General features: G+C 38.4%; 1 protein-coding gene across 4 annotated transcripts; it reads right to left on the bottom strand.

Annotated features, from left to right (window-relative positions):
• Positions 1–5,079: 5,079 nt before the first annotated feature.
• LOC121871040 (pre-mRNA-splicing factor 18-like) lies at positions 5,080–13,175 on the bottom strand. Of its 4 annotated transcripts, XM_042373109.1 has the most exons (5): positions 13,161–13,175; positions 12,720–12,834; positions 9,463–9,532; positions 6,724–6,855; positions 5,080–6,596 (listed from the first exon to the last, which is right to left on the bottom strand). In XM_042373109.1, the coding sequence occupies exons 4-5, from the start codon at positions 6,739–6,741 to the stop codon at positions 5,547–5,549; spliced, it is 1,068 nt and encodes a 355-aa protein (XP_042229043.1). In that variant the 5' UTR covers positions 6,742–6,855; positions 9,463–9,532; positions 12,720–12,834; positions 13,161–13,175; the 3' UTR covers positions 5,080–5,546. The 4 variants fall into 4 exon arrangements, with proteins under 4 accessions (XP_042229043.1, XP_042229045.1, XP_042229042.1 ...); XM_042373111.1 differs by lacking the exons at positions 6,724–6,855; positions 13,161–13,175 and adding an exon at positions 7,884–7,953 and having other exon boundaries at positions 12,720–12,849; XM_042373108.1 differs by lacking the exon at positions 13,161–13,175 and having other exon boundaries at positions 12,720–12,849.
• Between the last annotated feature and the right edge of the window lie 2,532 nt (positions 13,176–15,707).

The following is a 15,707-nucleotide window of genomic DNA, read 5'->3' as shown; positions in this document are numbered from 1 at the left end:
TATTATTATTTTTTTTAAGATGGTCAAACCAAATATCGGACTTGCGTATTTCATATTTGAGCTACTAGTCGAATAATGTCCCCTGAGGTGCTTATAAACTTACATTAAATCACTTCTTGCCCGTTTATAATATAAGCTAGGCACCTGCAGGCGTTCTACGAGTAATCTCTCTGGGTACCTGAGATGCCAGAATGCATGCACCAGTCTGGTGGTTCTCTCGGACATTGTCAATCAACTGACGTCTAGCTAAAAAGTTTACCAATAAAATTTTCTGAACTTGTGGCTTCTTTAACCATAGGAGTGTAAATTCTCAAAGACTCTTCCGGCTTTTTTCATAATAAAAAATAATAATGGTGTCTTTGTATAATTTTTACTTGATTTAATCCGCCCTTCTCTGTAACGATATTTAAGATTCGAACGATAATTTTTTACCCTCACAAAGAATGCCAGAACTCATATGTTATTTTCAGTTACAACAAAATCGAATGGAATTAAGTTTAATATGAACTATATACTCAGCTGAGTTCACCTCCCTTAATCTAACCAAATATAACTAAAGATAAGTGACTGACGTAAACTCTACTTATTAACACTGACAATAGTTTTAGCTTGTTGCTCACTTAAAGAAATGCTACAGATATAATGAGTAAATCAGTTATTCTACCAAACTACCAATAGCCAGAATTTTTTTTTTTTGTGTATCTGTGTGTGTGTGTGGGACCGGGGAGTACAACTTTTTAACTGATGAGAAAATGCTAACTTCAAGTCTTCTCTTTTGGTGTGGCCGGAAACTTAAGTCCAACTCTCGTAATTTGTGTTGCTACCGTTTACTAACTTTACCTGCTGAAGTTAGTTTACAGTGTCAGAAGGCTACTTCTGAATAACAAATCAGCTTACACCTAATAATGATAATACGTTATGAACAATATTAAACGTACCTCAAATTACTAGAGTTCTAAGCAAGGTCTTATTTAGAACAGCTGAAAACCTTACAAGTAGAAACCTAGAATTATTAATTAATGATTACTGCTGAGAACATTTATGAATATAAGTTCTTCATGATTCTTGTCCACAGAAACACCAGAACCAAATAATAAGGGCAGAATGAAAACACCAAAATATTTTCTTAGTCTTCTCCCTGGTATCATTCACTCCGTTTTTTTTTTTGTATGTGTGTATTCATCCATTTACTTGTTGGCAGAAGCAAAACTTCTTCTGGCTACTCAGTTGAGGGTCACAAGCTAAATATACAGCAACAGTAAGGGGAAGCACTGAAATGTTTAGCTAGAGCCTCTGGGTGATTCAATTAGTTTGGAACCCAGGTCATTCAGAGCCCTAGGTACAATCGTCCCAACACTGTAATGTCTTTGACCCTAATAGGACGATATGATATTCATGGGTGAAATACCTATGAATTAGTTCCTTCAGGGTTTCCATAAAAATTCCTAACTCCCCTACTTCCATATTACTGGGGGAAGAGAGAGGTAAATGCAAGAATTAATGCAGACGAATATTCCCCATATATAGTCTGTCATCCTTCCGTGGCAGTACATAGTAAGAAAAAAGTTATGGACGAGGATTTTTGAGTGTCCCTATAATAGCAAACTCTTTTAAGGGTATATGATTACCTAAAAGCTCTTGCAGATACAAAGGGTATAGTATCATTCTCAAAACCCTTACTTTACAAAAGGGTATATAAACATCTTCCCAAACCCTTAGCAAGCTTTTTCAAGACCTTTACCCGACAAAAGGGTACACTAGTACATATAAAATACTTAAATTGTAGAAGGTTAAATCAGCATTTACAAAAACATTACTCTACAAGAGGGTTCGTCAACATTTTTTTAATCTTTACCATTAAAAAATGGTTTATTAAAGGGACCATAAAAAATCATGATTATAATTTATTGTAGACCTGCACACATTGTATTGATAATCACATTATCCTAGTATTCAATTATATTTTATTGGTCCATATTCAAACTTTTTACATAGGCAAAAGTGAATTTGAGTCTTGGACAAAAAAAAAAAATGAAAAAAAAAATATACTGAAAACAGACTTAAAGATAAAGAGTACACCGACAGATTATAAACATAAAAAAGTGGAGATTCGAGGTGAAGAGAAGCCCTATGAAAATAACTCGGCACTGGTCTTCCTCACTTGAGTTTGTACGCCGCTGATCCCCTCCATCATCCATTGACACACATCCTTTTTTACTTTCTTATATAATTTTAGCCACTTATCAGCCGTACCATCCAGTGTTAGTACAGGAGGAACCAGTGAAGCTTGTGATGTTTGGTTGGGTCACACTGGATAACACCTTTTTCACATGTGTCTGGGCCGAGGCTCGAACACTTGACAAATATGTGAGAGTTATGCAAGTTACCGCTGTACCACAGAAACAGACCTGACACTTCCTTCAGTTATATCGTGGATGCTGTATAAAGCAATACCGCAAACACTATAGGTGGCATCACCATACACAACCGATACTGAAATTCTATCTAGGCACTTGCCAAACCCCTTGGGTCTAAAACACCCACAGAGTACCCACGGCTGAGAGCACGGAGGTCTGCCAATTAATTATTGCCATAGAGGCACTTCAATTAAGTGCTGATATGGGTGGCAAGGCGAAGTGGTATCCTAACATGGAGGAGGATTTGTGGATTGGTAAAAGGATCTAAGGAAGAGTTGGAGAAGGTCAAAGGAGTCCACAGCACAAGGAGAACTCACCACTTGAAAGTGGCCCCTTTAATGAAATATGTCATCTGCGATCATCCAATGTTTTCAGCAATAAGCTTATCCCATTATGTTTGCTTAGGTTTTTAAGGGATCGATAGTTAAGCTGTCTGGAATGTAACGGGCTTACGGGCCACACTGGGCAGCTGCCTTAATACAAATTTTATTTGCGATTCCTGCATCTAGTTTGAAACATTCTGCAGGATCTTCATTAACAGTTTGTTGGACGCTACACAGGAAGACAGGAATGCTAACAATGCGATTTGGGAGTTCCTTGCAGATGTCAATTCTTTCAAGACGGACCACAAATTTTTTTTTATCCTCATTTAGAGTCTTTCAGAGGGAACCACACATTTTTTAAACGTGGATCTTAGTTAATCGTGACGGAATGTAGCTCAGGAAGCTCGATGGCCAAGTAACAAAAAGGCAATCAAGACAAAAGATCAGGTGGTATAAAAAAAGAAAGAAATATATATACATATATTGTATACAGTCAACCCTCGCTTTACGCGGTCCCACATTCAGCGTTTCCACGTTTATGCGGTACCCTGCCGAAACCGGAATGCTCACATTCCGCGGTGCGTGTACCCCTTTACGTGGAGTGTGCCTGGCTCGACGCTATTTTTAGATTCGCCCCTCACGCCTGCTCCCGCCTGGGCAAGCCGCGCGGTAAGGTTGCACAGTGCATGTCTCTGTTGCGTTATCAGTGACTTCATATGACGTATCGGACTGTGATTGGCCATGCATCCCTACCTCCCTCCGCTGCTAGCTGTAATTGGTTTAAAGTAATATGACGTGTCCACCCGGGGGAGGGAGGGAGGGAGGAAAGACGACGCTTGACCTAGCCGCGGCAGTTTCATCCCTCCAGGCCACACTGTGTAATTGTGCATCCATTGTTCTGTAAAATGGCTTCCGCCGGACCACCGCCCCCAGAGAGAAACCTTTCCTTACCTGGACCCAGCCGCCCTAAGCCAAAAAAGACACGACGTTCCTTAAGCTACGAGGTGAAGTACAAGATCATCCAAGAGTTGGAGAAAGGAACAAGACAGGTTGATTTGGCGCGCCAGGATGGTGTGAACGAATCTACGATCCGGACGATAAAGAAGGATGCAGCCAAGATAAAGGAGCACATGAACACCACAAAGTCTACAGGTGCTTCTCAAGACGGAAAAATTACTTGAGCTACTTGGTGCGTCAGGCGCGACAGAACATGGCGGTGGACACGCGCTCTGTTAAGGAGTACGCACGTGAACTGTATGCTGCAGTATCACGAAAGATGGGAATTACAGAGCCCAAACTCTTTAATGCTTCCTCTGGGTGGTTACAGAGGTTTAAGAAGAGGAACAAGATCACCAATATCAACATTGGTGGTGAAGAAGCTAGTGCTGACCGTGTTGCGGCTAGGGAATTTCCTCCGTTTTTACGTGAGATTATGGAGGACGACCAGGTGTTTAACATGGACGAATCTGGTCTTTTTTGGAAAAAGCTACCTTCCAAGACCTTCGTTGTGAAGAATGCCAGCAAGATTCGGGGCCGGAAGTTGCAGAAGGAGCGCATCACTGTCCTGTTTACCACCAATGCCTCCGGTACCTGTAAGCTCAAGTTATCGGTGATCCACACAGCACGCAAGCCGCACGCCTACAAGAGCATGGACATGACCAAGCTAAATGTCCACTGACTGACCGCACGTAAGGCGTGGATGTTCTCTACACTGTCCCTCTCCTGGTTTGATGACTGTTTCGTTCCCGATGTGAAGAAATTCTGTGAGCAACAGAATGTGCCATTCAAGATTTTGTTGCTGCTGGACAACGCACCAGGACACTCGCCCCTACTGTTAGATCGTCACCCCAACGTATGTAATTTTGAGTCCTACTCTTTTCATTTACAGAGTACTGTACAAGCCCATAATGATGGCTCCATAAGTAGATAAACTTCGTTGTGTAAAGAGAAACAAGAACACGTTGAAACTGAGTGACAAACTTGAAATAATTAAGAAACTAGAACGTGGTGTGAGCAATACTGTTCTAATGGAAACATACGACATTGGAAAGTCTACAAATTATGATATAAAAAAAGGCAAAGAATAAAATTCTAGAATTCACAGCTTTTTCCTTAAAACTGCTCATTTTGATAAATGAAGCATGCTATATTTGCTAATGAATAAACTATCAAAATGTACCTGTTCATCTCTTCTTTATTCCTCCTTAAATTTGAATTTTAAAAGTACTGCCTGAGAATCCGGAAAATCCGAAAATCCGGACCAACCCAATCCCCAAGCAGTCCGGATTTTTGGACTTCAACTGTAAATGACTTGGGTTACAGGATAAAAAAAAAAATAGTTCGTCAGTTATGAAAATTTTAATTTACTTTATTCTTAAGTTTATCTTATGAGCTAGTGCAGTATAGGTATCATAGATGCATATAATGCCAAGTTCTCACACTGTAAAAGTTGAATGGAGACTGGAGGATCATTCAGCTGTAAAGCGTGCTTCAAATTTGCTAGATGGCAACCAGGACACCGTAAGGTAATCATGGCTAAGCCACAAAAGCACGGATAATGGCCATAAAAGAGTGATGATGATGATTTTCTAAGGTACCTATCACTTCTTAAGGATTTTCATATAATGATCTTCATGAATGACCACAAACCATAAATTAATAATTGTTTTATGGAAAATCCTATAAGTTTAACAACTCAACAATAAGGCTGGTCAGACCATTGAAATTATACAATTCTTTTATTTAGACGTAGCCATTAAAAGGAGAATCCTACAAACACAAATCTTGGATGTGACATCAGGCATAGCTACTGAGCTACTGCCTGATACTCCACACATCTGGAAGGATCTGTAGGAAAGTACTGTTGACATTTTGTCATAAGGCGCTTTAAACCCTGGATGTACTTACGCTGTGTCTCATCATTCAGGACATGGGCCACATGCTTACTGAAAATCTTTTCACGTCCAGTACGTGCATGGATACCAACCATGGTGACACCAATAGGCCAAGGAGCATTTCCAATAGCCATCTGTAAATAAGCATCATTGGCTTTGACATAATCTCTTACTAAACAGTGTTGAACAATTTCTACCAGACACTCCATGATGTCGTCTGGTAAGGAGCGTTTCTTGAGACATTTGATGAGTGGCTTAAGGTATGCCTGTGTCTGTGTGTAAGTAGCCGAGTCCATCTTTCCTCGGACGCTCGTTTTCTCACCTTCAGGCCTTGCATTGTGTTTACTGCCCCATAGCTGAAGTATAAGTTGTACAAACTTAAATATCACTTTACAGCTTAATTCATTTGTAACATTGCCTTTATTGAGGTCTTTTGCCATTTCAATTACACTTTCCATGGTGATGGTTTCACCACAAAGGGCCACATTACGAGCCCCTTCACCATCTTCTGTCTTTAAAATTTCATTTAGGTATGCCTGATCAACACGCTCAAGAGCCTCCTGAAAATCATTTCTTAGACCTCTGTTAACTTCAGGCTCTAATATCTCTAGTCTTCTCAGTCTGCGGAAAGCATCATGTTCAGTCTCACCAAAGACCAAAATAGGCTCTTCTCGTTCCCGTAGACGGCGAATAACTTCCACACGTGGTAACTCAGGAGCATCACCAACATCTTCATTCACTGAATCTTGAGATACTGAAGAATCACCTCCATTAGCAGACAATCCGCCTTGTCCACTGCTACCGTCACCTAACCTAACTCCACACTTGTGCCAGTAAGCTTCTGCCTGGAGTGCACTCAAGTCACCTCTCTTAAAGTACTTCTTTCCCTCCAAAACATTGGTTTCTGCAAGCGACCGCTTCTTAGCTTCAATTTCTTTCTTCAATAAGCTCAACATGATGCTCTGGAAAGAAAAATACTGCACTGTAAAAAATTTCACAATTACCATGGATACAAAAATAAATTAAGTATAATTCATCATCAACATTTTACGGTAATTTTCCACACTTAAGTGGGTTAGCCACAGTTACCTGATAGCAGCTCTCCATGCTGCACAGAGTTTTGCAGTCTCTCGTTAATTTCTTAACTCTAATGTCATTTATTACAATTTCTCCTTATAGGGATGGGTTACTGGTGGCTGTAATTGAGGACAACCACAAGTACTGAAGAGAGAGACAAGTACAAGTCGAAGTTCAAATATAGCTTTGTCTAATTGCACTATATCCAATTACAAGTACATTATGATTTACTTAAGTCCAAGTCCAAGTATTTTATAGATAACAACTGAAATTTAATAGAAGTTGCCAGGGATATCTGTGAAATAATTTCAGTCATAATTTTTTTCCAATGTATTTTGTGGGGAAATGTACAGGAAATGTTCAATAAATACACACTGTTATATAACTTCATTAGCTGTTAATAAGCCCATTTCACTGGTTGCTCAATATATACTGTACCATAATAATAATAATATACAAGTTTCCAAATATAAAGAAAACTTTCCACTGGTTGCTTGATACTGTTTAAGTAAACAAGGTGCTAAAAATAAACATACAGTACTGTACCGTACATGCTTGATTTTGGGTACTGTATATTTTAACTATTAGGCATTCACAAAATGAGTAACAATGTGAGAAATTAAGTTAAATATGGTAAAAACTTCCTGGGTAGGTGATTCCCCGGACCCCCCCCCCCACCCCGTCTTCAAGACTCAAGACCCAATCACATTCCTAATGCATGGGGTAGGTGCAAAATAATCCACCAGATGGAAGTTAGTAGTATTATAGGCCCACAGACATATCAGCTATTCCCCTCTTCTTTCATCATGTGAGTAATACGAAATATAATATTGCTATGAATCATTATGATAACCATGTTAATTATATATTTGGTAGGTGCATTAGCTTATAAGGTAATTGAAAAGGTAACAAATTATGATTTGGAATCTGTAGTGATGAATTTGTGGTTATTTACACTCTTTAATTATAAGTTGTGTCCCTGAGCGATAACTGTACAGTACAGTACAGTACAGTTCAGTACAGTACAGTACAGTACAGTACAGTACAGTACAGTACAGTGTATATGTATTTAACACTTTGGTGAGTATTCACCAGTAATATTGTAGTTAAAGTAAAATATAATGAAAACAATATCGCGGTAAGTACAGTAAAACAAACACACACACACACACCAATGACACCAGATGTAAGTCAGAGACAAGAAGCCATCAGCACTGAGGTTCAGAAATACCCGAGTCAACCCTGCAATTCAGAGGAGAGTGATGCATTGTCATATTGTAAATGCTATATCAGGGAAGGATCCAGGGGGGTCCAGAATGATGCATTATTTCATCTCTCAAAGTCGGAAAAAAATCCCTCATCCCCAGAATTTTCCGGAAATTTCTGAGTAAAAGAAAAATATTCTCTAAAGTTCCAGAAATTGCACATTACATTATCTCTCGAATCCAGAAAAATATACTCCATCCCCGGAGTTTTCTGGGTACAAATTTTCTCTGAATTTCCGGAAAATGCCCCTGACTTTCATCTTTCAAACACAGAATAAAAATCCCCACCCCTGGAATTTTCCGGGAACCGGAATTTTTTTTAAAGAATTTTCCGGGAAAATTTCAATTCCGGCTGTTGGAGAGTTCCGGGTTTGAGTGAATCCGGCCAACGGAGATAGTACAGTACTGTATTTTTGCATGATCAGGCTCTTATGGTGTATGATTCACCATAGTTAATATAACAACCATAATAATAGAAAAAAAATAAATTTACTGTACAATTTGAATTTAAAATAAAAGGATTAACTGTATCAGAAGGTTCAGGATGCATTCCTTGAGACAGCTTTCAGCAAATCAGCTTACAATGGGGCCATTCCTTCATAACAATATTATTTATTACCTTTGAGTGATGCACGATGGCTTGATTTGGCCACTTAGACAACTGATTAATAAATCAAACAGAGAATAAGCAGAGGCATACAGTAATACTGTACACAACTGTACAATATTATTTATTAAGTGCTGATAAATACACTACAATATTATTTACTAAGTGTTGATAAATACTGTACACTAAAATATTATTTACTAGGAGCTGATAAAATATATTACTGTACTATTTTATTTACGAAGTGCTAAAAACAGATGTTAAGGTAGACAGGAGAGATGGAGCATGTTGGCAAAATGATGAGGGACAGCTAGGGTGTTCAGAATATTCACAATGCCTCATTTGGGGTTGAGTGTGGGATTATTTCTTCAGGAAAATATATTATTTTACGATAATATTTTATCAACCCGGTACCAAATGAACCTAAATAATACTGTATGGGAATTATGGTGAACTGCACAATGACATGTTAAAGGGGTCCTGGGGGAGGGAACCACCACCCACGCTATCTCCTGCTCCCGGATACATTATCATCTCCCACACACAATATACCACCACACTTTAATTTGTTCTTATTTTGTCTTCATAGTAGTACTGTATACATGGAAATAACTTTCTACAAATTTTGTGGTTACTTTTGGTACAAATAACATTTTCCAGTTCGAAACAATCATATTACTGAAAACATTTGTTGACAACCAGACTTATGTTCAAACCCAGCCCCCATAAATTTTTTTTTTTTTTTTTACTTTTCATTTTTCTGGACTGGGGTCTGCCCCAATTAGTTTGGTGTAACAAAGTACTGTATTACTGTAGTTTGGTACATGAAAGAGAGAGAATACTACTACTAATAATAATAATCTGCTGCCCCCAACTCACGTAGCATCCTACAGATTCAGCATATGACTGACTTGATTCCTGACGCCGTAGTCAGCTCACGTCAACAAACCTGCAATAATGAATCAAACATTAAAGATTCTATAGTACACCGAATGAATAAAACAAAGACTATTTGCATGATCCTGAACACCGCATAAACCAAAAATTAGTTTTATGAGTTCTTACATAAATGAAATTGTTTTTTCAGGGTTTCTACCACTTTACACAATGTTTTTATTCACTTACCAGTACATAATCACATTACACATAACATTTTTCTCTTTCTCACTTCACTAGCACCAATTTAACACAACCCTTACCATCAGATGGCATACCCTGTATGTCTTAGAACACTAAGCAAAGTACCAAAAGACATACCTGGTACATCCTTGTGAAAAACCCCGATATCTGTGTCATTGGTGGAACATAACAACACTGACATCCCACCCATCATATTACCACTGATATATATATTTTTCACGTGTTGGGGCGAGTACTGAAGAGGTGTGTGAGTGACATACTGTACAGTATAGTGATAATAATGTGAATAATAATTTATTTGTGTGTAAATGAGTGTGTATTCACTTGCCACTAATAGGAGGGAAATTATTTCATGAAAATAGGAAACTTTGGTTAGCTAACAATAAGTTTTCTCTAATTTCATCCAAGAAATTATGCTGTTTGAAAAGGGAAAAAAATGCTCATATAGTACAGGTGAGCGATTGTATATCGATATAAATAACTTAGGGGGAAATATAGGTACCGTTCCTGAGAACCTGAAGAGCCAGGGTTAACATTCAGAGTGGTTACTTTTCAACTCATAATTTTTAGTAGATACAGTGAGTTCTGCTATAACGCGTGTTTTGACGATGCGAATTGGCTCTTACGCGATTTATGAATAGAAGAACGATATTTGTAAAACGCAAACACTCGTTTGCTGTAACGCGATTTTTGCTTACTATTTCTCCAATTTTGTGGTATTAACTGTGAATATGGTAAAGAAGAATATCTCCAAGAAGCGTTAGGTGATCACATTCCCGGTGATGATCGTAAAAGAAAGGCTATAACACTTGAAGAGAAGCTCGACGTTATCAACCTCAAAATCACCCTTCTCCCCCATCAAGTTATGTATTCATATTTTTTCAAGGTAAAGTGTTACATTTACTGTATGATTTCATTATTAGATATGAATATAACATTTATTTAGACTGTGCTACCCTTTGTGTTAGGCTAACTACTAATTTTTTTTCGATTTCGAGTAATCTGCACCTAACCCTATTTTCTCCATAAGCCCTGTTATTTCTAATACGCGAATTTCTATAACACGATGTTTTACAAGAACACAACTATTGCTTTATAGCAGAACTGACTGTATACATAATTTAATTACTTCTCATCTTTTAAACTGTGTTACATGCACACACAATCTTTCTTTCCTACAGAATGTGCAATATACAGTATTACCCCGTGTAGCTTTACACAGTTTCACTTTGGTTTCACTTTTCGCGATTTCTCATTTACATTTACGTGGTATCTTGCCAGAACCGGACTTTCACTTTCCCTTTCCGCGGTGCATCTACTCATATACGCAGTGAAGTATAATTTTTTTTTTTTATCTAGCTCATAAAATTCATACAAATTACCCAGCCAGAATATAATTTACATTGCTGGAATTCTTACAATATGATGATCATTTTGAATATAAACATCATGGATTTTGCATTAGACATACAAATTTTAGATCTAATGTAATAATTTGGTTTACACAAAGCAAATATTTTATCTTTTGTGCAAAATATATGAAGTTTACATTCAAAATATTCCCTGACCTGCAAGGAATCCAGAAATGTCAATTATATTATCCTAACTTTAGTCTGAGGTATTATTTATTACTAAATGTTAAAATCTAGTGTTTTCACCCAATCATTTCTCAGAGAGGTAGGAGCTAGTGAGCTGGGAAGGGGGGTTGATATTAAGATTTTTAATCGACTCTGGTTAAATAAGCCGTTTCAATATCAATAACGTTATTTTACAATGAGTGCGCTCTGACAGGCTAAGTACTTTCTGTTTAATGTGACGGGGGGGTCTGCCCCCCTGGTTAGAATATTAGTTAAGTTTAAGTAAATTTCTTTGGCTGGTTTGGCCAGGTACTATTAGGTTCTAGTAAATGCCGCCTCTTTTATAATGATAAGAACATGTGGAAAAATTAACAAAATCGAACAACTCCTGGTGGTAGTGGTGCTCTCAGACATTAAAGTATTTTTAATCTTTTTACAAGTTAGGTAAGGTTTCAAAGGCTTGTTTGGTGTTCTTTTTAGTATTTTACCCCACTTTTTCCTCTACTGCCCCTTTGAACAACCAATATTGTTGGTAATTAGGAAGTCATACCGGTTAAAATACTAGAAAAGACGTTTTTTTCTAAAAATCAGTTTTTGTGATATGACCCAGAATGCGACCTAGGTATGTTAATGCCTAGCAATAACTCGCCAGGCCAACATACAGGCAATTAAAACATCTAATAATTACTTAATAAGTAATATTACGACACGTCGCGGTCAAATATATTTCTTGCATTATTTGTCGGTAATGGACGATTAGCCAATCAGAGAGCACTCATGATAAAAAAGCGTAAGCAAGAACTTAGCCGGTCACGGCAAAATATCCACTGTTATGTTAATTTGCACCAGAAATGGCACAGAAGAAAACATGATTCAGATGGATGATTTCCACCAAGAGCAACTATTATTTTTTTTATAGCTTTTGAGAGTGCACTTATAAAATAAAATTGCCCTTTCTATGGTAGTTATTAAAGCGACACCCCTCACACATGAATTCTCTGTCAGGTTCACAAATTAGTTCATGGCCATTAATATTGTATTCACTTTCATCCATAGGCTTATCTTGGTTTTTATACAATAGGGTATTATTTTAGTTTCGGTCATCTGGAGAATCTAAAGAATATAACTCCCATCAGAAACGGGAGATCTGAGGGGGAAAAGCCATCCTCCCTGGTTGGGTTAGGTTTGATATAGTTCCTGGGTTCTGTGGCTGGGTTAGGTTTACATTAGGTTAGGTTATGTTGTTTAAGTTGGATATCTAAATACAAGGATGACCGAATCTTAAATTGTACATACAAGAGTTCCGCAACACCTACATAGCTCTTAACCTGGATATGATGGGCGTTTGTGGCCCCTCAATTGTTAAATATGACTTATATACTATTACTGTACTTGAAGCACACATTTCACAGCCCTTACCGTGAAATGTGAAAAAAATCCTGGAGACAACAGGTGAGGTAGACTGGTAGTTGTTGTTACTTCATACTGCGTCTCTCTCAAGTATACTCAGATCAGTGTTGCCAGGTTTGTTTTTCTAGAAGAGGCCAAACAGTTTTACAGCGTTGCCAAATATAAGGCCAAACACCTATTTTACCAAATACTATATAATTAATTTTGGGAAGTTTATATTTTTAAAGTATCTTAAGCAAAAATACATTAAAATATTGAGACGCTATTTATTGTTAGGTTTTAAGACGTCTTCGGCAAGTAAAAGAAGTTTTAGAAATCCTCCAGAGTGAGCTCTTGATCAACACCAAAGGCTTTAATCTTATTATAGTCTTTGATCAACACTGGCACAGGTAGATAGTAGATACATCATACATTCTGGAGATAAGTACCCATAGGGCAGGCAGGACTTACCAAGTGTGTAACAGAGATTTAAACGACCGCCCGAGCGGCTAACGGGCTGATCAGTGGCGAAGAGGATAAAAGGATCAATTTATAGTATAGGGCATAATTCTATTTTTGTTGTTTATAATTATAATTTTAGAAAAAACAAGACAATTTTCATCTATGACACTTTTGGCGCATTTTACTCATAACCGGGATATTTGGAGTTGAAAATCAGAACTACTAGAAACATTTTGGTATTGCATTTGTTGCCACTAACCGAATCCCGTGAATTTTTCTTTGCAAACAATAGTTAAGATAATTGTAAGACACTTTTATTTAATCACGTTTCTCTTGCAAATGACTTAGAACGGAGATATTTAATATGCTGGGGAGTCCAGGGCGGTCCGACTAATTACCCAAATGTACCCAAATGTAGCCAAAGGTAGCTGCAATGAAGTCAAATAATGGTCCTACATAAATAAATCGGGCTGTGAATCACTTCTCGATTATTATTTGGTGTCATAAAGTCACAAAAAATGGTAAACTTAATTTAATCTGAGTTGTGTTAGGTTAGGTTAGGTTAGGTTAGATTGGGTTAAGTTAGGTAGATGCACTTGATCTATTAACTCAGATTAAATTAAGTTTACCAATTCTTTGTGACTTCGTGACACCAAATACTCGTCGAGGTTAGGTTTAGGTTAGGTTAGGTACATGCACTCGATCTATTAACTCAGATTAAATTAAGTTTACCAATTTTTTGTGACTTCATGACACCAAATACCAGTCGAAAAGTGATTGGCAGTCTGATTTATTCATGTAGGACCATTATTTGACTTCATTGCGGGTACATTTGGGTATATTTGGGTAATTACTCGCTCCTCGGTACATGCACTCGATCTATTAACTCAGATTAAATTAAGTTTACCAATTTTTTGTGACTTCATGACACCAAATACCAGTCGAAAAGTGATTGGCAGTCTGATTTATTCATGTAGGACCATTATTTGACTTCATTGCGGGTACATTTGGGTAATTAGTCGGACCCGTCCAGGGGGCTCTGTCCCCTGGTAAAGAAGTTAGGAAGGTTTGGTTGGTGCTATTGGTGCTATTGTGGGGTTATGAGATATTGGTTCACACTCAGGATGGGATGGAAAAAGGAAACTCACAATGTGCTCACTGTATACACATTGTATTGGATGTACAATGCAGCTTGTTGCTGGGTAGGCAGCATGGTAACAAGCGTTGAGTAGAGAGAGCTGGTTGGTGAGGGTGCCCAGAGGAGGGCACGCAGCTTGAGGGACGCCGAGGTTGCCGCCAGGCTGGCGCGGAGGTGGTGTTGCTTGCTGGTGGCACTGGGTAGAAAGAGAGCGGTCACAGTGGTGTCAGGCCATATAAGGCGGGGGTAGGCGTGGGTAGATAGTTGACCCCCGCTCCGTGGGTGGCGCTGGAGGCGTAGGCTGGGGAATTCGAGAAGGTTCGGTGCTTGTAGGGGAGGAATCCACTACACTATCAACCACGTATTACTAATTAAGTCATCCTTACCAACCAAACGTACCTCACCTACCTAACTTCCTAATTAGGGGCTCTGCCCCCGCAGTGCACCCCCCCACCCCGCATATTAAATATCTTGGTTCTAGGTTGTTTGTGCGAGAAATGCCTGAGTAAAAGTGTCTTAGAATTGTCTAAGCTATTGTTTGCAAAAAAGAAAAAAAGTGATTCAGTTGCTGGCGAATGCAATACAGTACACTGTGCAGGTAGTAGCTTAGATTTTTCTAGTAGTTTTCTGATGTTCAACTCCCGTTATCTCGATTATGGGTGAAATACACCAAAAGTGTCATAGATGAAATTTGTCTTGATTTTGTATGAGCTTACCATTAGCAACAACAACAAAACTCTGAACTACATTCTTATAAGACCTACTAGCTTGATTCACTAGTTGCTTGATTCACCTTCTTTTCACAATGGCTTAAGAACTTTAGTTTGTTGTCAACATACACCCAGGTCCTGTTTCTTTGTCCCCTTGGGACATGTGGTACTCCTCCTTACTGTTGGTACGACCTAGGTGCATCCTCTTACAGTTCGTGACATTGAATCTAAACAGCCATTTCTTTAACCACTCTTGAAGCCAACAGAGATTTTTTTGTAGCTCTTCACAGTCCATTTGGTTCTTAACTTCCTTGAATAACTTGGTATCATCTGCAAATATTTGTATGGAGGAGTGCATAACTTCTGGAATGTCATATGTGAAACAAATACCCGGTACATAAACAACAACGGGCCCAGTGTACTGCCCTGTGGTACTTCAATTGTCACGGGTACACATGACCATTTCATGGCTTTAATCACCACACACACTACTTGCTGTCATGAAGAAAGTTTCCTATCCAAGCTAGGACACTTCCCCGAATCCTGTACCCTTCCAGTTTAATTCTCAGACTTTCATGGGGTAAACTGCCAAAAGCCTTGGCAAAATCCAGATACCCTATATTGTCGACATTACCACCTTGTTCCAAAATTTGAGTCCAAACATCCAGTACCTTGAGTAAATATGTCACGAAGGCACATCCTGGCATA

The sequence above is a fragment of the Homarus americanus genome, unplaced genomic scaffold, assembly GCF_018991925.1.
Source record: "Homarus americanus isolate GMGI-L3 unplaced genomic scaffold, GMGI_Hamer_2.0 scaffold52512, whole genome shotgun sequence".
Taxonomy (NCBI): domain Eukaryota; kingdom Metazoa; phylum Arthropoda; class Malacostraca; order Decapoda; family Nephropidae; genus Homarus; species Homarus americanus.
This window is presented reverse-complemented; position numbering and strand designations above follow the sequence as displayed.